Genomic DNA, 23,402 nt, shown 5'->3' with positions numbered 1-23,402 from the left:
TTTTTGGTTTCACATATGTTGAGGTTGCGAAGACCCGAGGGGGAAGGGTAGAGGAGACTGGGTGAATGGCTGAAAAGAGAGAGAGAAGAGAGAAAAAGAAAGAAAAAAAGAAAAAAAAATGTCTCTCAGAACTCTGTTTTCATTTCTTCCAGTTGGTGGCGTTGTCTATTCCTAGCTTGAGTCTCTGGGTTCAGGATGGTGGTGGTAGTCAGTGTGAGAGGACTTGAGCTTCCACCTGTGGCATCTCTACTCTTATTTTCTGAGATGTAAACTAGGTGCCTGATGCACTGCAGAACCGCACTGGTAGCCACGCCAGCCAACCGGTTGGTGGGTTTTAAGGGTTGGTGGGATTTTCCAAGATGAGTTCCATCAGTTTTTCTCATAAGGTGTTTGATGAGGTGGGGGTCTTGGGGAAACCTTATGTTTGTCAAGAGCTGGGTCAGATGACTGCACAGGCGGGTGGCAGGGCCCCTCCTCCAGTTGGAGTGGTCTGTCTACCTCACAGGCGGGAGGCTGGGCTCCTCCAACTGGGGAGGTCTGTCTACTGCGCAGGCGAGCCGCTGGGCCTGTTCTCCAGGTCGTAGGTTTCCCTACCGTGCAGGTGCGGGCGGCGGCTGGGCCATTCCTCCAATTGGGGTGATCTGTCTACCACGCCAGCAGGCCGCTGGGCCCCTTCTCCAGGACGTGCGGTCTGCCTACCTTGCAGGCAGCGGCTGGGCCCCTCCTCCAATAGGGGTGATCTGTCTACCACACTGGCGGGCCGCTGGGCCTGTTCTCCAGGTCACAGGTCTCTAAGAAATATTTTTTTAAAAAATGAGCAGGAGTAGTAGCGCACGCCTGTAATCCCTGTGGCTCTAGAGGCTGAGGCAGGAGGATCACAAGTTCAAAGCCAGCCTCAGTAACAGCAAGGCACTAAGCAACTCAGTGAGAGTCTGTCTCTAAAAAAAAAAAAAAATGACCAAAATGGTTTTGGCACCATTATAGAAGCACAAATAATTGGAACGGAAGCAGACCTCAAATTGATTAGCATGCTTTCCTTTATTCCGCAATAGAGTCAATCAATCAGGCACTGAAGGGCTCACTTTCTGGGTAGAAAATGGCCGCCAGTTATAGATGGACTAGTGAAGCCGGATGTGTCGGTTTGGACAGTCAAGAAAAAAGGCCTAAAATGTTCAAAACTTGGGGCTGGGGTTGTGGCTCAGTGGCAGAGCGCTTGCCTGGCATGCACAAGGCACTGGATTCGATCCTCAGCACTCCATAAATGTAAAATAACGATATTGTGTCCACCTAAAACTAAAAAAATAAATATTAAAAAAAGTTCAAAACTTATTGTTACTGGGAAGGGATGAAAGTTCAGAACTCAACCAAAGTTCACTGTTTATCTTCTTCCTCTGGGACCCAGAGCTTCACTGTTTGTTTTTCTCCTTCTAGGACTTACCAGCAATGGGAAAGGGTAAAAGTCCAGGGCCCAACATTTCAGTATCTACCACTTCAGGACCCATTGTTGTTGGGAAGGGATGAATGTTTGCTTTTGATGGAGATGCTGGGGATCAAATGCAGAAAAGAATGAAAGTTTGCTTTTTTTTCTCCTCAGGGCCCATTGTTACTGGGAAAGGATTAATGTTTGACTTCTTCCTCTCTCTTCCTTCAGGTCAGATGGTTTTGGGAGGTTGTCATTTCCCTGTCCTAGGGGTTGTCAGTTTCATGTCCTTCACTAAGAAATCACTATCATACATTCATTCATAAAGATATTGACATTTAATTCTTCAGTGTTTTTATGTTTCTTATTTTTTGTTATTTTTGTTGCTCTTGTTTGTTTTTATTTTATTGAACCCAGGGCCTCACACATGCTAGGCAAGTGCTCTACCACTGAGATACATCCCCAGCTCTTTTTAAAATTTAATTTTGAAACAGACTCTCCCTAAATTGTCCAGGTTGGCCTTGAACTTTTGATCCTTTTGTCTCCAGAGTAGCTGGCACCACAGGCATGTGCCACTGTACCCAGTTCATTCTCTAGGCTTTGGGGGCTGGGGATATAGCTCAGTTGGTAGAGTGCTTGCCTCACATGCACAAGGCCCTGGGTTCAATCTTTAGCACTACCAAAAAAATATGATTACAAATGAGCATTCTCTAGGCTTTTAAGTTTTGCCTTTTGACATTTATATCTTTAATCCACTTGCTCTTCTGTTTTCCTTTAAAGCATGCAATAGAAAACCACCCTTACTTTTGCATATAGATGACCATTGTCCTGGCACTATTTATTGAAAAATTCATCTCTTCTCCCACTATCTGCAGTGCTCCCTCTGACATATATCAAGTTTTGTATGTTGTCTATTGCTGCACAACAAATTACCCCAAAATTTAGTAGCTGAAAATAACACACATTATTTCACAGACCAGATAGAAAGGTCTAGCTGGGGTGTCTTTCAAGGCCAAAATTAAGGGGCCAACAGAAGCAACAGTCTTCTCGAAGCTCTCTTGGGGAGGACCCACTTCCAAGTTCACTGGTGGCTGCTGGCAGGACGGTCCTCACTGGCCATTGACTAGAGACATCAGTCCCTGCCACAGGATCTCTCCACAGCATTGCTCACAAAGTGGTCACTTGCTTATCCTTTGGGTGATATAACAGAAAAACAAAGAGAGCACCTAACACAAGAATCACAGCCTTTTAAAATCTCAGAAGTGGCATACCATCTCTTCTGTCATATTATTCTATATAAGAAGTGAGTCACTAAATCCCATTCATACTCAAGCTGAGGGAAAAAGCCTGAATATCAAGAGGTGAAGATTCTCAGCTGTCTACTACAATTTCCATGTATTTGGCTATAACAGTGTCCTTACCATACTGTCTTAATTACTATAGCTTTATACTAACTCTTGTTATCTGGTACTGTGTGTTTCCCTACTTAATTATTCTTCAGTACTCCTTGCCTAGTTTGAACTTTAAAAATAGAATCTAGACCAGATTATTTCAGTTTAATGAAAAATTCTTTCAGGATGTTTATTGGAATTGTATTACATTAATGGATTAATTTGTAAATTGGTATTTATGATATGGAGTCTTCCTATCCATTTATATGTGTTATCCCTCACATATTCTGAGAAGGTCACTAAAGGAGTTAGAGGGGAAAAAGTTTGAGGTGTTTTTTCAATAATTGGGTGGTAATGCACAGTGCATGGAGGGTTTGTGTATTGCCTCAATTCCTGAGACTAATAGATTCCAGACCTATCTCCATGTTGAAGTTCTTTAGTCCTGCTCCACTGAGTTTTGATGAAATATACTCAGTAATTTAATAGTAGGCATGCACCAAATTTCTGTTGAAGTTCTTATCCTGCCCATCTTTTTGCCATGGACGGTTTCTGAGCCAGTCAGTCCTAATCCAGGCTGCCAATAACAGTTCCTTCATCACAGAAGTAATCACAGGGCCTCGGCCAGATCAATCCTGCTCCTTCTTGGATGTTATTAAACTGGAATTCAGGGAAGAGGTTCACTTGCTCTCCCACTGAGAGGCTGCGAGTTGCTTGATTTGTGGAGATAGTGTGTCTTGAAAAAAATCAAGTTGAGAGTCATGCGACATTCGACATTTGTCACTTACGGCTGGAGTGGTTCATGCTGGTAGTTGGTGGTGCGGTGCAGACCTTTTAGGAACCAACAGCTTGAGCTCTTTGCAGGGTCCACCACAGAGCCAGAGCAGATGCTAGAATGACAGATGCAGGTTGCAGAAAACCCTCACTCTGTGTATGGTCTGACCGACAATGCTGAGATGATAGTAGGAAACGAGAAGATGAAGGCAGAAGTCATCAAAACAGAAGGTGGATTTACAGTCTTTGCCAACTCGTGCCTACCTGGATCAGAAGGTTGTGCCTATCTTATTACAGGGACTTGCTGTGCTTGCAAAGACCACCAAATCCCATTGAATTTCTAGCATCCTATCTTTTAAAAAACAAGGCATAATTTGAAGAACTGACTTATTGGGAAAAGCAGAAAAATATGGTTGCTACTGTAGATTTTACATGATTAAGAGGCAGCTTTAATTGCCATGATTTCTCCCTTTTTTGGAAGTATAAGAATCTTCAGGACAACAGAATTTATTTCCAGAGTTATGGAAGAAAACATATGTCCCTTATTTTGATTTAATCACCATACTTATTTAATGAGTGTATTCTGTGCAATGTTTTCTCAGATTGTCTTTAACTTTGTTTAAAAAATGACCTTCAAAATAAACTGTCATAATGCAAAAAAAAAAAAGAAAGAAAAAAATGAAGTTGAGATGCAGAAAGAATTTGAGAAATGAAAATATGTTGGTGGCGGTCAGGTGACTAGTGTCATATGCATCACTGCCCTTCTTAATTTTGGTTATGTAAGCCAATAAATTCCCATTTTGCCCAGCGCTTTGCAACCAAAATCTTGACATCCATCTATATTCTTACATATTTACATAGATCCTCTTATTCATATAAAATCTGTCAAAGCTTATTCTTCATTCACCTATTGCTATAAAGCCCTTTTTCTGCATTACATTTATACCAATTGTTACCATTTAGTCTTTTAGCAAGTAGAAATACTTATTGAACATCTATTATGAGCCAAAGTGTGGAAGACAAGGAGAAGACTAAGGCTTCCAGTGAGCACAATCAATATATATGTCTTAGCTGGGAGTGATGGCTAGCAGATGTAACTCCAACTGCTTGGGAGGCTAAGGAGAGAGGATTCCTTGAGCCCAGGATTTGGAGGCAAGCCTGGGCAACATGGAGAGACTTGTCTCAAAAAAGAAGAAAAAAATACATTATATAATGTGTGTTAGCAAAATTAATGTAAACAGCATTGCAGGTTATGGAAATTTGGATTAAAAGAAGGTGTGGGGAAGTTTAAAACTTATTCTTTTTTTCTAAAGTTTCTATCATTGAAGTATATGAAATAAATTGACAATAGATTAATAGGAAAAAGAGCATGTATGTTTATTAATGTTCACAGAAAAATCTTAGCATGGGAGTCACACACAAAATATGAGTCTCCAAGAAGAGCTGGAAATGTAAGTTTCTAAGATAAAAACAAAGAAATGGGGAATAGGGACATGGGTTCTGGTGGGAAGTAAAGAGGTGACAAAGTATGAAAAGTGGAGGGGAGGAGATACACAGGGAACAAGAGCTGTTTTGTTATGTAGAAGTCTGCCAGCAATAGCCACCTATTAGAAATTTGTATCTGGGCTGATGTCAGACTCCAGTCTCTGACTGTGAAAAGATCTTTCTATGGAGAAAAGGGGGTATCAGATAGACAATCGTGTTCGTCTGCTGACAGTTTGTCATTAATTTAGATTTTCTTTACTGACATAATTTCTCCTATGAAAGGGGAGCCTTTCAAAGCCATGCCTGTATTCCAGAAGTATACAGTTTCTCTGACATACTCAAAATATGCCAAACAAATATATTTCAGGGTCCTGTTGTACCTGGATGAGGTAGGGCACCAAAGATAGCAGGAAACAGTTTTATTTGGCTGCAGCCAGGTTCAGAGGGTACAGCTTTTGCTGTAACCATTTAATCCCTGAATCTGGAGTTCAGGTAGTTTCAAAATTTTATACCCAGCATTGAGGGGAGGGGCTCAGAAGTTCACAGACTGCAGAAGTTCACATAAAAGCAGCTTTTTCTTTCACTGTTCTGGGCAAGTGGTTAGATGCAGGGCAGGCTGAACGAATATTAGCTGCAGGATAACCCGGGCACTCAAACCCTCCTCTGTCTTGTTCTCAAGGCTGAACACTCAAACCTGCTCCCCCCCAAAGGCTGAACACTTAGCCCCCCTTATGCCAACAAGGCAGCTTGTAAACCCATAGACCCTATTAGATTTAGGCAGCACAGCAGAAGGACTATAAAAACTTTCTCCTGCTGGGCTCTTTGTCTCTCTCTCTCCTCTTCTTTCTCACTGCTGCAATAAAGATCTCTTGGTCCCTCCAAGAGTGTTGTGGTCACTTTCCTTTCACAAGTTAACCCTTCAAGGACAACACCTGAGGAGGGGACAGCTTCTTCTCCCTTTTCTCTCCTCCCCCTGCCAGCTACTACCATGGAGCGGAACTGGAAACTTCTTGAAATGTAGATAGCTCTGTGAAGCTCCAGCTCAAGGCCAGAGGCCTCGTAAAAATAGAGCAACAGGAAAATAGGAATACATTGAACTCTTTTGTACAGACTCTTTTGCTGGTAGTCTTAAAATCAATTATGGTAAAGATTTCTGGAGAAGCTTAAATAAGATTTTCTTTGGAGGAGGGGGTGCCACTGCAGTCCCACATAGTCAAATCATGACTCCTCTATCTCATTTAATTCTCATCAAATCCTTCAGGATATAACAGGAGTCTAATAATACTTAAAATATAAATCTTGCTGTTCAACCACTGACAGCTTATTTTAAAACTGACACCCCAATACACACCTTTTCTCCTCCCTTTCCCCCTCCCTAGCCTCTGGGGAAGATAGACATTCTTTTCTTCAGCCAAGTTACAGCTTACTGTCCACAGGAATGAAGAAATCCTGAGTTGGGAGTTGGCACCAACAAATCTATAAAACTGCTTTCTCACATACTTTATATATAAAGATATGAAAAATTGTGCACTGTATGTGTAATAAGAATTGTAATGCATTCCGCTGTCGTGTATAAAAAAATAAAATCAATTAAAAAAAAAAAACTGCTCTCTCAAAGCTACCACTTGGATGTGAATTGACTCCTGGCACAAGTGGAGTTTGGCATTTGTACCCCCTATTTAAAAGCTCATGGCTTTCAGTATCAGGAGGCTCAGGGAGGATCAATAATTATTACAAGCTTCTAGAACTAAAATAGAATGGGACCAAAACTTGAACATGGGTTTTTCCACTAAACCAGAGTGGTTTTACTTATCCTGGTCTGCTTAAATTGAGAAAATAAACTTCTGATCTTTACAACTTTAAAAGAATAACTCCCAATTCTCACTTTACATCAGATCCCTATTTTCTATAAAACTGCCGCCCTGACGTAGAGAGGGTTACCCAACTTTCATAACTAAACAAGCAAAATTAGGTCATTGGTAATACAATCGCTGCCTCCCAGCAGTAGATTTCCCTCCAACCCCCGCCTTAAGAGCGGGCCTCCGTCCTGCGCACTGCACCTTGGGAGTTGTAGTCTCTAGGCACAGAGCCCTGTGGTCGGAGGCGCTGACTCACAGAGACCCAATCAGAAGATAGCCCACAGCTCTCCGCGTGGCGATTGGCTGAAGTCTGCGACCACCTCCCAGCGGCGCCGTCGCGCTGTCTCTAGCGGAGGCTGCATAGAGGCTGGGTAAGAGGGTGTTGGTGGCCCTCGGTTCCCGGGTTTCATCGTCGGTGATATTGCAGCGCAGCCATGGCAGAACCGCAGCCCGCGACCGGCCTCACTGACGAGGTCGCCCTCAGTTGCTGTTCCGACCCGGATCCTAGCACCAAGGTGGGCACTGGGCCTCCTCGCGCGTCCGGGCCCGGGGGAGCGGATCCCGGGACTCCGCAAGGCATTTGAACCGCTTTCGGCCGGCCCTGCGCGGACGAGGCGTGTGCTGGGAAGAGGGATAATGGAGTCCAATCGCAGGGACCCTGAGATCGGCTAAGAATGGAGGGGATCCCTTACATCAGTTTGTTTCAAAAACCTGCGACCCTGCTTCATTAACTTGTTTATTTTGGGACGGCATTTAGAAGCCAAGCCAAACGAGGGTCAGGTTCCTTGTCCATGGGTGTGACTGTTCCCCAAGTCAGTCGCCATGGCTGATAGAGGAGCAGTTTCAAACTTGTAGTCATAGGTTCAAAGGTGTGTCTATGCTGGGACCTTGTGGCTGCGATCATTTTCTGTAGTCACTCCCAACTCCAGCTTCACTCTTGTTTTACAGTTGTGACCCAGTGAGAAAAATGACCTGTTGCAGATTTAGGCTTTCACTTACTTAACATACTATTCTGAGTCAGTGTAACTCACTCAGGTGTGGTGCCTCCTGCATTGCCAAGCTAGACACGTCATCTGCTTGGGAAAATTTTTTCCTGTGGTTATCAATGTCAGTAAATGTCTATGTGTTCATTTAATTGCATCACTTAAAAGTTTCTTGAAGAGTGAATATGGGGGGGCTGGGGTTATGGCTCAGTGGTAGAACACTTGCCTCGCACATGTGAGGCACTGGGTTTGCTCCTAACCACCACATAAATAAAGATATTGTGTCCATCTACAACTAAAAAAAAAAAAAAAAAAAAATTGAGAGGCTGGGATTGTGTCTCAGTGGTAAAGAGCTCACCTAGCACGGGAGGGACCCGGGTTGGATCCTCAGCACCACATAAAAATAAAGGCATTGTGTTGTGTCCATCTATACCTAAAAAATAAATGTTAAAAAAAAGAAAAGAAAAAAATTGAAAAAAAAGTTAGTAAAAGAAGAATGAATATGGGCATTACGCAGATCTCTAAGAGAGGCCCATAGATTGCCAATGACTTGGGTCCCTACTTGTCCTTTGCCTTCAGGGCAGTCACATACCTCTGATTACTAAAGCCTTTAACTAACTTTTGGTCCCCACGTAGGAAAAAAGTGTTAATCACTGCAAAATTAAGGGGGAAGGAAAAAAAGTGTGTGTGTGTGTACCCTCTCACACCCCTCTCACTTATGTATCACTTAATACCTAGTTATTTTATAATATAGATCGAGTTATTCCCAGATAACTGAGCATTTTATGTGCTGGGTTATTACAAATAAACACACGCCAACAAACAGATTTAAGGGATGGTTTAGTACTGGGCTATTTAAAACAAAAAAATATTCCAGTGGCTGCAAGTCTAGCTCAGTGGTAGAGAGCATTCTAAGCATGCATGAGGCCTTGTGTGCAATCCTTGGCATAAATAAATAAATTCTGGGGAGTCTTTATAAATATATTAAATATGCTTCCTTGCATCTTAAGTTACATTCCTTATTAGCTAAATTTCTCTTGATGATTTGGAGTAATCATTTTTTTTTTTTTGATCAGTAACTTTTGGCCTTTGAAGTACCATGGACATAAAATGGAATACATTATACTAATACTAAAGTACTATAAGAAAAAATGGAATACATAATATTTTTTAAATATTTTTTTTAGTCATAGACAGACACAATACCTTTATTTTATTTATTTGTTTTTATGTTGTGCTAAGGATTGAACCCAGTGCCTCACACATGCAAGACAAATGCTCTACCAACTGAGCCACTACCCCAGCCCTGGAATACATAATATTAATACTATTTGTATGTATTAAGTGTGTGAAGCCTTGGATTGGTGGCTTAAGTACATTACTTAATTTAGTCCTCATAACAGCCTTTATAGGAATGCATAATTATCTCCATTTTAAAAATATTTTTTAGTTGTAAACACATCTTTAATTTGTTTATTTATATGAGGTGCTGAGGATTGAACCCAGGGCCTCACACATGCCAGGCAAGTGCTATACCACTGAGCCACAATTCCAGCCCCTAATTATCTCCATTTTACAGATGAGGAGACTTAGAGAAGTGTTGAGTGGCTTGCCCAGGAAAGAGCCCACATTCCCAACCCCTACCTTATCTGCTTCTGGAATACTGACTCCAGAAATAATTTTGGAATATTCCATGAAGGAGGGGGGAAAAACCCTTAATAAATGCATTTTGGACAGACTAGGAGGATAGGCAAGGTGAGGTCTCCTCCCTTTACCAAACATACACCAACTCTAAAGTAAGATGGACCTGGGTGGGCATTCTAGGGGAAGGGAGCATTTTGGCAAGAATGTGGTAGGATGACAGATGCAATGAAGAGCATGTCCTAAAGAGTTAATTAAATATTTTTGGTTGAAATTCAGGTTATCCAGGCAACAGTGGAGAAGGCCAGCATGGTAGATTGGAGATAGAACATGAAGAGAACCTTGAATGTCACGCATAAGAGAGTTTGTGTAGGTAGGGAGAATGATCCAGGACTTTGTAGGGTAGGTTAGAAGGATCCAAGTCTGGATGTGATGAGGTCATTTAAGCTCTTCCAGAAGGTGAGGTAAGTGATGCAGGTCTGGTTTGGGAAGCAGAGAGCAGCAAGGGCAGAAAGTCAACTAGTTTACTGAACATTTGCGGCATCTTCATCTTGAGGGCACATCAAAGAATACACAGCTGCACCACATCTTGATGGTCTTATTTGGCTCAAGAGACCTAATTTCTCTTTGCAAATGGTGATCCCTGATGACCATTTTTTTATTATTTCCATCAGAGTGCTTTGATAGAATACACAATGTCTTCAATGTTGCAATTATGTCTTCAGTTGTACTACCAATGTCAACTTCACATCATTCTGTAGATATATCTCACACGTACATGGCTCCATATATATATATAATTATTATTATTATTTTTAATGTGTCTCATCTGATTGGTAGGGCATGGTATCCAAGGAAATGTTCACTGTTGGTGACACTTGAACTAAGTTTTGTTAATTAAGGAGGTAACCAGGTAGAGTTGGATGCAGAGTAATGAACAGGAAGAAGAAAGAGGGACAATGGCAGGATAGCACAATGACTGTTCTAGACTCAGTATATATAAAAACACAATGACATCAGTGAACTGAGGCAGAGAATGAAGTTTTAGGTAGTGGGAGTTGAAGTATACAAAATACTCACTTGGGAGATGCAAAGAAAAATTGAGGATTCTTAATATGTTTCCTTGTTTTCTCACCTATAAAAATTTCTACTTGGCAAATAGTGTGTATTATTATGTATTTATATTATACATATATGTTTATATCTTATATTTATTTATATACTGTATATTATATATTTTTTTGTTTTTAGGACCTTATGTGTGCTAAGCATATGCTCTGATGCTTATCCACACTCCAACCCAGTGTCATACTGGGATATTCATGTTGGTATATTAGACAAGTATGTAATTAAAATAAATACACATTTATTGGGGGTACACCCATTTTTTAAGTGATAAGGTATGAAATTGTAAATGCTTGAGATAAAAGATGAGGTTAAAGACGTATACAGTAACCATATGTGCTGCTTTTTCCCGAAGTGTTGAAAAACTACTGAAGGATTGATTTATTTGTGGATGGCGGGGTATTGGGTATTGAACACAGGGCTTTACACACTAGGCAAGTACCTATCACAGAGCTAGGTCCCTAGCCTGAAGGATTGTCTTTTTTTAACCCAGAAATGACAGAAATGGGTTTTTCTTGTAGAAGGATCACTCTGAATTGCATTTAAGTAAGCCTATAAGAAACAGTTGATTGTCCAGGTAGGAACTTGTAAGTACCTGAGCAAGGTAATGGTCATTAGGGAGCCCAGGAGGAGAAAGATTCCAAGAGAGATTAAGCAGACAGGTAAATAGAGTGCTTGGTTTGGGGAAGGAATGTTGAGGGAGGAATCAGGGAGAATTCAAGTGTCTGACTTGGGCTAACAAGGGGTAGTTGAGACGTTGACTCTTGGCAGTATAGGAAGAAGTGTTTGTTTGGGCTGTAATGAATTTGAAGTTCTAACCCAAGTGGAAATGATGAGTAGGTGCAGGATGTGTAAGTTCATAGCTGAAGATAGAGGTATGGGCTGGAGAATACAGATTTGGGGAATCAATAGCAATAGTCAGTAGTGGATACTCTGCGTGTCTGTTTTATAATAACAGCAGCGGCAAGACACATAGTAAGCAGAGTAGCTAAGTGTTATGCTAAGCACTTTCATGCATTATTCCCTTTACATTTCAGCTCAAACATAACAGCTAGAAACCGTAATGATCCTCATTCTAAAGATGTGGAAGCAGGTTCAAGGAAAGTATTGATTTACTCAAGGTTTCAGTTGTAAAGCCAGCATTTAACCATATTGCCTCTCAAAAATAATTCTTCTCATATTTATGTATTTTTTTCCTTTTCTTTGCAAGAGAAATGAAAGAAACCTCATGATACTAAAGAAAAGCCCAATAATATTGGATGCAGCTTGGTGAGAAGTATATTATCTCATAGCTCTGTAGGTTAGAAGTTTGACATGGGTCATACTCGCTTAAACTGAAGGTATTGACGGGGCTGTGTTCCTTATTAGAGGCTCAAAAGAATCTGCTTCCAAACTCAGATTGTTCCCCGGATTCAATTCCTTTTCAGTTGTAGGGTGAGGTCCCGAGTTCCTTGTGGGCTTTCAGTTGTTGGAGTAGGGAGGGAGGAGATCTGTCTTTAATTGCTTCTATCTGTACCCCTGCATCTCACAGCCAGCACCTGTAGGTCAGTGCCTCACCTTGGCATATCTCTGGCTTCCCCTGCTGCCCGCCTCTCTTCTGCTGCCTTTTCATATGTCTCTTCTGTCTTTTCATACGTCTTGCCTCTCTCCTCTGTTTTTAAGGTCTCATGTGATTACATGGAACCTATCTAGATAATCTAGGCCAATCTCCGTTTTAAAGCCAACTCACTAATAACCTTAATTCCATCTGCAATGCCCTTGACAGTTAATGTTTGATAGAATAATCAGAGACCTCTTTAGGATTTAGTCCTTGCCTGCAACTCCCTGGCCAAGTGCCAAGTCTAGCCGGGGAGGACAGCTTGCCCCTAGGAGGCCTGCCAAATAGACCCTTTGAACTCACCTCTGGTCTGGCCTGAAAAAGCACACAGCTTTTTCTAGAGTTGTCCTCCTCCAGCAAACATTGTAATTGACAGGGAAGCAGCAGTCACTCGCATTACTTGGAAGGGGAGAAGTTTTTGTACTGTTCTCAGTGCCTTGTTTTAATCTATACTTAGACAACCATAAATTCTGTTTTTGTCTCTTCATTGCAGCCACAGAATGACTCTGTAGGTGTTTTTTGTGGCTGGGTGAGGAGAGAACCAAGGCCTAGCTAGTGCCCAGACACTGGGAGCCATTTTTCTCTTTCTCAACTATACACTAAACATGAGGCCTCTAGGAGGCCAGCTCCTGACTGAGAAAAGCAACTGAATGCTCTGGAAACATGGAACCTCAGAGCCAGCTCACTTGTATGTGATTATATGCTATGAATAAAGAATTTAATTCTTATATCAATTTACGGTTGGTTTTAATAAGATATAGTAGTTTTCAAGCTAGTTTTGTCTTAAATGAGAATTTTTTTAGTTGTAGATGGACACAATATCTTTATTTTATTTATTTATTTATTTTTTATATGGTGCTGAGGATCGAACCCAGGACCTCACACATGCTGGGCAAGCACTCTAACACTGAGCCACAACCTCAACTGTAACACTTATATATATATTTTTTAATTTTGTAGTTGTAGGTGGACAGCATGCCTTTATGGTGCTAAGAATCTAACCCAATGTCACACACATGCTAGGCAAGCGTTCTGATACTGAACTAAAGCCCCAGCCCCTACATTTGTATTTTATGTAATGAGTTACAGGAGAGAGATGATGGTAACTGCAAAGAGAGTAGTGAGAATTTTCAGACCCGTTTTGTCACATCCATGGGTACAGCAGAATAAAACTATTGGGGAACACTGACAAGGTTGACACATGGGCTTGGAAGGTACCTATGGTAAAAAGAGACCTGAACTTAAAAATTGGGAGGCTGGAACAATTAATTTGATCATTTGGAATCAGCCTTGCATCTATAAAACTGGGACGAGTTTTTACAAAGACAAACCCCTAAGCCAAATGTTACTGTTAATGCTAATAATAATCTTATTTCCATCAGTTTATATGCACTATCATTTTATCAGTCAAGCCTTCTGTTTCCTGATGTGGAAATTATAGTTTCACAAAGGTGTTAGAGACAGTAGCTTTTTACCTTTTAGTTATTTTGGAGTATAGGGTCATGTGACTTTTTGCTAATTTATATAGTTACCTGTAAATGGTTCAGGGAACACATTTCTCATGCATTCACTCAACAAGTATTATAGCAATTGTATTCTTTATTTATAACATCAAATAAAGTCTTGGTTCAGGGGGCTGGGGATGTGGCTGAAGTGGTAGCGTGCTTGCCTGGCATGCGCATGGCACTGGGTTCGATCCTCAGCACCATATACAAATAAAGATGTTGTGTCTGCCAAAAACTAAAAAAATAAATATTAAAAATTCTCTCTCTCTCTCTCTCTCTCTCTCTCTCTCTCTCTCTCTTTAAAAAAAAAAGTCTTGGTTCAGCTTGTGGAAAGGTAGCCTAGAATAAAGGTTGTAAGTAGTTTCTTTGGGAGGTGGTCATAGAAAGCTCTGTGGTTTGGGGAAGGGTGGCCTACAGTAAGTAGTGTTTGCTTGTGATCACTGTGGGCACCTGGGATTCCATTCCTCTGAGGAACTGTATGGAGCATGCCTCAGAATTGTCCCACCAAGGAGCAAGAAAGCCACATCTTTGCTATACCCTTGGTTGAGGGTAATCCTGGAGATACAAACTTCTTGGCACTTCAAGGCTGCTACACTGGGACCTGCACAAGAAAGCACTGCTGGGCGGAGCCACAGGAGCTTGTGGGTGATAGGAACTGTTTCCAGGCAGTTTTCGTAGTAGGCTGAAGGGACAAAGGTGTTTTCTTTCTTTCTTTCTTTCTTTCTTTCATTGTATTACAATGGTGGACTGTCTGTATCTTGTTATAAAAAACACAATGTTGGTAATGCATAGTAAAAATTAAACGTTTTTAGTATATTCTGTTTTTCTTTAGGATTTTCTGTTGCAACAGACCATGCTGCGAATTAAGGATCCTAAGAAGTCATTGGATTTTTATACTAGAGTCCTTGGAATGACGTAAGACCATTTATTAGAACCTTATTGTTTAAATACATAGCTTTGCCAATATAGGTAATGCTTTCAGGCCCATTTAAAAATTGTAGTTTGTTTCAAAAGTAACAAAAGTTCTTTAGGTAAGGAGTCTGTAAGGAGGTCTGAATAAATGGGGTTTAGATTAACTTCCCTTTCTTTATTCCAGCCTGGCTTAGTGGCAACAAAAGGCACAAATACTTTCATTTTCTCCAAATTCTTTTCTCTTTGAGAGCTGCCTGCTAAATCCTTAATAATATTCACACCCTTTTTGATGTTCTGACCACTTTTAGCCAGCCTATTGTTAACTTCAGAAAACATATATATAAGGACTTTTTACTCAGAAAACGAATGGTTTTACTTAAAATTGGCCCTCTTCCAATTTTATAGACTACATTCTATTTTACTGAACAGGTAAAAGCCACTCCTCTTTTAATCCTTAAAGCATATTTACTTATTTACACCAACTCTCCAAAAAAGGTATTGTGTCCATCTACAACTAAAAAAAAAAATTATGAAAAGAATAAAATTAAATGATCTTTAATTTACTGCCTAGATGCTCTCCACCAACATTGAGAGAAAAATTTAAGTAATATAGTAGGTTTGTTTAGAAAATCCAACCAGTTTAGAAAAACATAAGATGAAAAATGATAAGTTTCCTTCCCCTGGTCCTACCTAAAGATAACTGGTCTTACAGTTTCTTTGATTTTGTCCGGCATGTGTTTATGACATATTTAAAGGGCATAATGAACACAAATTTATTGGACACTTGCTATTTGCCAGGCACTTCTCCCATTATTTCCTCTAGTCTTTACAGTAGGTCTTTGAGCAGCTCATATCCCCATTTTTGCAGGTGAAAAAAGCAAAGCTTAAAGATGGAAGTTGCTGTCCCAAATCCCACAGTTGGCACATGGCAGAGCTGGAAATTGAATCTATGTCCAGTTGACTCCAGTGTTGACCTTATTTTTATTTTTTTTTAATTTTTTTATTTTTTTTCAGTCCTTGATGGACCTTTATTTTATTTGTTTATTAATATGTGGTGCTGAGAATCGAACCCAGTGCTTCACACATGCTAGGCAGGTGCTCTACCACTGAGCCACAACCCCAGCCCCAGCGTGGACCTTATTTTTAAAAAGCCCCCAAATTAGATGCAACTTGACAATGACCTAAAGATATCCTCCTCTGGGGAAAATCAAGTTGCATCAGGTACATTTGTTTCAATTGCCAACTGATTGATGGGTAAGGCTTGTGCAATCGACTTTAGGAGGTGCAGAGGTAGTTTATCATGATTAGACCGTTTGAGGTGTCTGATACTTTATTAAAAGCATATTGGAGTAAATCTTACTTGTGATAAGTCTGTAATGGATCTGATTGGACCAAAGCATGTACCTAGCAGTGATAATCAAATGAAAGATTTGGAGCAAAACTCTAGCAACTTCCCTTTTGATGTGCTTCAACCATCTGTACTTGTTGATTATGAACCAGGTCATCTTTGAGCATTTAATCCTCAGTAATTGAAAGAAAATGGTATTACATACATTCTCATTCTATTCTGCTCCTTGCAAAATAATCCTACATTCTTTAAACTCACTTTATAAGCTGTAACTTCAGTTATCTTTTTTAAAACCTCAGAATTCACTCTTTCTCTCATATCAAGTGTCTCCATCCCCACTGACTCTTTCCTTTCATCCTACAAACATGCTTAAGCCTTCTAGAAGGACTGTTGCCCTGCTTTCTTGCCTCATAGAGAGACCATGCTTGCTGCTGTTTTACCTGCTCACCGCCCCTGTCTCTCCCAAGTCCAGTGAGATCTATACTGTTGAAAACTGCTCTCACAGGACCTTGCTGTATTCCTTGACCTTCTCTTAGTCTCACTTCTGTTTCACCCTTTTGCAGTATTTGCTACTGTTAGCTGCTTTATCTTATTGTTGATGTTCACATCTTCTGTGATATTAATTTGTCATTTTTCCTGCTCTCATACCACCTGTCCTCAATTTTATTTCCTAGAAATTCTGGCATAGTAAGAACTCACTAAATGTATATATTTAAATATTTATAGCACATATCTCAAAGAATAGAGTAATGCATTGTATCGTTCACTAAAAAGAAACAAAATTATCTCTTTCCATTTATAAACAAGTACTACAATTCCAATTAAATTTCATTAAATTTGAAGATTGATGAATTACAAAAATTTTCTTTTATTTTTGTATTTCCTTGATATTTACAGACCAAAGGGTGATGGTCCTTTTTTTGTTTGTTTTGTTTTTGTGGTGCTGGGGATTGAGCCCAGGGCCTTGCACATGTTAGGCAAGCACTCTACCACTGAGTTCCATCCCCAGCCCCAATTAGGTGTTTTTAAATAAGATTTTTTTTCCTCTTGCTTTTTCCGTTCAGATAGTTTTCCTATATACATAGCTCTTATTTATAGAACTTGAGTATTGGGTTATGTTGATTTTAGTATGAATCAACCTTTCCTTCATGAATTAGTCTTGTTTTATTTAATTTCAGGCTAATTCAAAAATTAGATTTTCCTACTATGAATTTTTCACTCTATTTCTTGGCTTATGAGGATAAAAATGACTTCCCTAAAGATAAAAATGAAAAAATGGCATGGGTATTCTCCAGAAAAGCTACTCTTGAACTGACACAGTGAGTATATTTTTATCTTTTTATGTATTCTAGATTTTAAGTTTTTTTCTTTTTTCTTTTTTTTTTTTGCTTATTTATCAGTTTAATTCAATTTGTAACAACATGTTTGAGTGTTTTTATATGGATCTTCTGGTCTGGTCTTTGTTTTATGGTATAAATAGGATAAATGTCTTTCAGAGAATTTAAGACCCTGAAATAGTAAGATATTTGCCAAACTATAATTAACTAATGTTTAGAGACTACAACTAAAATCATCCAACATTCAAAATTTTGTTCTTTTGTAGTTTTGCTATATTTTTGATCCTGAAATATTATATAATATGTTCCCTTAAAAAGTCATCAAACCATTTTTGTAACAATTAACATTAAAATTTTAAGATAGTTTGCCAGGCCCTGTGGCACATGCCTGTAATTCCCACAATGAAGGAGGCTGAGGCAGGAGGATTGCAGGTTCAAGCACAGCCTCAGCAACCTAGTGAGGCCCTAAGCAACATAGCAAGACTTTGTCTCAACATAAAAAATAAAACGGGCTGGAAGGTATTTTTATAATTTTAACACTTAAAAAATGTAGGAAGAAGGGCTGGGGATATAGCTCAGTTGGTAGAGTGCTTGCCTTGCATGCACAAGGCCCTGGATTCAATCCCCAGCCCCATACACATACACACATTAAAAAAAAAAAAAAGAAAAAAACACTAGAAAGAAAGAGGTATTCCCCCCTTTTTCCTTATTATTTTTTTAACTTTGTTTTTATGTACTCTTTAACAGAAGAAAAAAAAAGAGTGTTTGTTTCAAGATGTGTGATTTAATGTCTATCTGATTTAAAACAAAGTTTTTCTATCAGACAGGCCTAGATATGGGTCTTAAGTACTAACACTAATTCTATGACCCTGAAAAATTCCCTAAAGTGGCAGTCTCATTCATAAAATAGAACTATTCAAGTCTGGGCCATGGAGCTGTTTTGAGGGTTAAATGAAATATAAAGTACTGAGGATAATAAATAATAGTTGCTGTTATTATTGTTATTGTTCGTATTCAGATGCCTGATTTTACAATCTTCTTAATCTAATTAAAATCATAAAATCATACTTTAATGATTACTCTCTGCAGTTGAAAATGTGATATTTGTAGTAGCAGGGGATAGGCCAAGTATGTAGAGTAGCATATACACATGGCAAGAGTTTAAAGACAGGATTTCTTCTCAGAATATCAGTTCTATAACCTGGTGCAGTGGTGCACGCATGTAATCCCCTTGGGAAGCTGAGGCAGGAGGATTGTAAGTTCAAGACCAGCCTCAGCAACTTAGTGAGGCCCTAAGCAACTTAGTAAGACCTGTCTCAAAATAAAAAATAAAAAGGGCTGGGGATGTGGTCAAGCACCCCTGGGTTCAATCCCCCATACAAAAAAAAATATATATATATATATATATATATATATATTTTTTTTTTTTCTATAGAACAGAACTGTAAGTTATATTTTCCCTTCTTTTGTAGCAATTGGGGTACTGAAAATGATGAGACTCAGAGTTACCACAATGGCAATTCAGACCCTCGGGGATTTGGTATGTTTGTCTGTTTATATGTAACGTGGATTTGTTGATTTTACATGAGATCCATACTTAAAATTATAGTAAACCTAAAACATCACGGCCTAATTAACAAATAAAATCAATTTATTAGAGGTATGTTTTATTTCCACAAATCTTATTAGGAATTATATAATTTCACAGTAAATATACTCACAACAGTTTTACTTTTAAGTCTCCATATTTTATTTTCAGTTGACTTTTTAATTAAAAAAAAACTATGGTTATTAGAATCTCAATTTCTGTTAGTGTGCACTTCTGTCTTGATTTAAAATTTGTCAATTCAAGATGACAGGATAACAGACTTCAGTTGGCTACTGTATAGTTAATGCCAACAACCTACCTACTAAGCATGATTCTTTTTTGTATAGATTATTCTTAACAGAACTATATGTGAGGTAGTATTGGTTTATTTTAAGTAATGTATCATTTATAGTAACTAATTATTCCATTATACCCAGCTAGTCAGTCTATATTTGTTCTTTATGAGACTCAGTTTGCTTTCAAATGTTATGTTTTTGAAATACACAAGTTTCAGAAGCCACCAAGGCACTTGGAAACCCTGGTATAATTATTTCTTCCTTCTCTCTGTATTTTTCTTTTTTCTTTTTTTGGTGTGTGTGTGGCGGGGTGTCATCTAAGGTCACATTGGAATTGCTGTTCCTGATGTATATGGAGCTTGTAAAAGATTTGAAGAACTGGGAGTTAAATTTGTGAAGAAACCTGATGATGGTGAGTCTAGTACTTACTGATTTTAATGCCTTTCTTTAATTAAATAATATATATAAGCATCTACAGAGGGCACAGTTCCAGTAAAATCCTTTTGGCTACAGGTAATAGAGGTTGACATCAGTCAACTTAAGGCAAGACGGAAAATTATTAGAATACCTTGTTATCTTAGGGAAATGGAAGACAGGGTGGCTTCACAAGGGACTAGACACAGGATCTGGAGAGCCATCAAAAACCTAGGCTCTTTTTCCCACCCTATAACCCTATCGCATTCTCTCTTTGGCCACCAACTTTCACTCTCTCAGGGTTTAACTGGTCGTCCAAAAATAAGTTTAAGCTGGGGGCAGTGGTACACACCTGTAATCCCAGCGGCGCAGGAGGCTGAGGCAAGAGGAGAATCGCCAGTTCAAAGTCATCCCCAGCAACTTAGTGAGGCCCTAAGCAAGGCAATGAGACCCTGTCTATAAATAAAATACAAAATAGGGCTGGGGATGTGGTTCAGTGGTTAAGTGCCCCTAGGTTCAATCCCCAGTACCGCCCCCCCCAAAAAACCAAAAATGAGTTTGTTTTATTTGATATTAACATAACAATACCAGGTCTCTTTAGTTAATAATTGTCTAGTATTTCTTTTTTAGTACTTTACAATCTTTGTATGTACTTATATTTTAGGTATGTCTCTTGAAATAGTATATATTTGGATTTTGTTTGATTTGCATGTATTATGATTATTTTACTTGGGATCATTTCTGCCATCCAAATTTATTATTTTAAGTTAAAATGTTCATTATTTTATTTTAACCTTTTTTTAAATTAAAGTATTTAACATACATATCTCTTCCCCAATAAGAAAATAACTTATTCCCCTCAACCCCCATCATGTCACCATTACATAGACTGGGATATTATTGATTCATATTTTCTTTTTCTTTGGTTGTGGTATTTTTAAAAATAGCATTAAATACATTAAGGTATTTTGAAAATCTTTTCTGCATATATCTTTTGTATTGAATTTCTCTGTCCATATATATATATATGCATATATATTATATCTATATCTATATCTATATCCCATATATATATACTTTAGTTATAGATGGACACAATACCTTTATTTTATTTATTTATTTTTATGTGGTGCTGAGGATCAAACCCATATGTTAGGCAAGCACAGTACTACTGAGCTACAGCCTCAGCCCCTTTTGTCCCTTTTTATGAGTACCTCAACCAAAACTATTTTCCAAAGGTATTTGAGGCAAAACTTTTGAGACTTTGTATGCCCAAGAATCATATTTTTATATGAATGACAGTTTTGTTGAAAATCCTAGGTTTGTTTTCTTTCAATCTTGAAATACTACTCCATTGCTGGTTTGCATAGTTTTACAGTTCAAAAATATACTGTCAATCTGTTTGGGTTCCTTTATACAGTGTATTCTGTGTTATTCTGGAAGTTTTTATATTCTTCATTACTGTGCCTTCTTTCTAGAGATATTTTCTCAAACTGATATACCAGCTAACTAATTATTCCCCAAATGTATCTGTTCTGCTATTTAATTCAACTGTTGTGTTTTTAATCTATTATTTTTTTGGTCCCTTAGTTTTGCTTGGTTCCTTTAATATTTTCTTGTTCTTGTTTCATGTTGGTGATATTATTTCATATTGTCCATCAATTGTACATGTTTTAATAATTTTTGGTCCATATTGTCCTAATATTTCATCTTGTTGGGAGACAAGGTTTTGCTGAGTTGTTGAGGGCCTTACTAAATTGCTGAGACTGGCTTTGAACTTGCAATCTTCCTGCCTTATCCTCCTGAGCTGCTGGGATAATAGGCATGTGCCACCATGCCCAGCTATAATTTTATATAAAAATACACACACACACACATTCAATTGTTATGTTCTTTAAATTCTTGTTATTTTGACCTCTAAACTTACAAACACACACACACACACACACCTGAAGTTGTTTGCTATTTCAGTCCGTCGTATAGCGTGAATAGAAGAAGTCCTGTCCTTAACAACCAGAATGATGTTAAGAAAATGGGCAGGGTAAGCCAGGGCTGAAATTCCTTGGAACCTGGAAATGAGTCAAACTCTTTACACTCCCCACAACAACTCTTTCCAACTTTGTCCCTAAGGGAAAAGCAGTATTAATAGGAAACACTTCTGAGATTGTCATTCCCTAGCCCTGGGCATGTGGAAGTGGGTAGGGAGATGAGGTAGTCCCTTTCTCACGTCCTCATAAGCATAAGTTTTCTGTGCCATCCTTATTTAATTCTGAGGACATCTGTTAACCAATGCTTTGAGCCCCCAAGTGTAAGGGCAGGTGCCAATGCCCCCGGTGCTGAGGGGAGCAAAAGCAAAACTCCTGCTTATTCTCCCACAATTGTAATGTACTTCCTTCTGGTCTGACCCACAGAGACTAGGTTAAAATAGCCACTCTACCCCGCTTCCACCTGTTCTTCTCATCCACCCCCCTGAGATCTTCACTTTTCCCCCCAATGTTTTCCATTTGTATCCTTTTGGGTTAGCCTTGGAGAAAGCATCCAGGGAAAGGAGTCAAATCAATTCAGCATCTTGGTCCCAAAATAAATTTCTCAGGTTACATTTTTACATGTAAGCAAACAACTCTGACCTGTTAGCCTTTCCATCCCAGTTACGAATTTCTGGGAGAAAGAATCTGATTGTCAGATTTATGTGACTCAAGTCTGTAGATATTTTGTAGGTAGGACACACTATCTGTTCTCTTAAGCACCTTCCTATTTTCTTCTTTAAAATAATATGGGGCTGGTGCATTTCTGTAATCCCAGCTGCTTAGCAGGCTGAGACAGGAGGATCGTGAGTTCAAAGTCAGCCTCAGCAGCTAAGCAAGGCCTTAAGTACCTCAGCAAGACCCTGTCTCTAAATAAAATACAAAAAAAAAGTGCTATAGATGTGGTTCAGTGGTAAACACCCCTGGGTTCACTCCTGGGTACATAAAAACAAAAATAAATGGCACTTGCACAATGGTGCATACCGGTAATCCCAGCGTATTGGGAGGCTGAAGCAGGAGGATCACAATTTCAAAGCCAGCCTCAGCAATTTAGCAAGGACCTGAGCAACTTAGCAAGACCTTATCTCAAAACAACAACAACAACAAACAGGCTGGGGATGTGGCTCAGTAGTTAAGCACCTCTTGGTTCAATCCCTGGTACCCCAAAATAATACTAACATTATTATTATTTGTGACTGCTGAATTGGTGTTATGAACTGTATCATGAAGATGAGATAAACACTTGATACCTAACAGATGTTTCAGTCCCATGGTTTATTTTAGGAGAGCTTGTTTTCAGCTGTGTGTAGAAAATAACATTTTAGTTATTATGAAAAACATAAATTTGGGCAAAACTGACAAGATAGAATTTTGTTTTTCTATGCTATTGGGGATTAAACACAGGAGTGCTCTACAACTGAGCTACATTTATAGCCCTTTTAATTTTTTATTTTGAGGCAGGGTCTCACTAAGTTGCCCAGGCTAGCCTCAAACTTGTGATCCTCCTGCCTCAGCCTCCTGAGTTGCTGGGATTACAGGTGGTCCAGCACAATATAGAATTTCTTTTAAAAAATAAATAATAGTTCACAAATTTACATATCAATCCTGTGCAGGGGCTATGCTAATCTCTATCATTCTAATTTTTAGTATATGTACTGCCAAAGTGAGCACACAATATAGAATTTTTTTTTTTTTTTTTTTTTTTT

General features: G+C 39.0%; 1 protein-coding gene, 1 non-coding gene and 1 pseudogene across 2 annotated transcripts in view; 2 read left to right on the top strand and 1 right to left on the bottom strand.

Moving 5' to 3' along the window:
* LOC107143623 overlaps positions 1-4,018 on the top strand; it is a 13,924-nt pseudogene extending 9,906 nt beyond the window's left edge.
* Positions 4,019-7,217: 3,199 nt separating this feature from the next.
* Positions 7,218-23,402, top strand: part of Glo1 (glyoxalase I) — a 19,117-nt gene continuing 2,932 nt past the window's right edge. The window contains exons 1-5 of the mRNA XM_015487677.2: positions 7,218-7,441; positions 14,610-14,692; positions 17,216-17,356; positions 18,847-18,914; positions 19,581-19,670. Coding sequence (XP_015343163.1) covers positions 7,361-7,441; positions 14,610-14,692; positions 17,216-17,356; positions 18,847-18,914; positions 19,581-19,670 — 463 coding nt within the window. The 5' untranslated portion in view covers positions 7,218-7,360. The remainder of the gene's footprint in view (positions 7,442-14,609; positions 14,693-17,215; positions 17,357-18,846; positions 18,915-19,580; positions 19,671-23,402) is intronic.
* Positions 23,265-23,367, bottom strand: LOC125617551. Its single transcript, XR_007348589.1, has one exon. It is a non-coding gene; the product is annotated as a U6 spliceosomal RNA (small nuclear RNA).

The sequence above is a fragment of the Marmota marmota genome, unplaced genomic scaffold (genome assembly GCF_001458135.2).
Source record: "Marmota marmota marmota unplaced genomic scaffold, marMar, whole genome shotgun sequence".
Lineage (NCBI taxonomy): Eukaryota > Metazoa > Chordata > Mammalia > Rodentia > Sciuridae > Marmota > Marmota marmota.
This window is presented reverse-complemented; position numbering and strand designations above follow the sequence as displayed.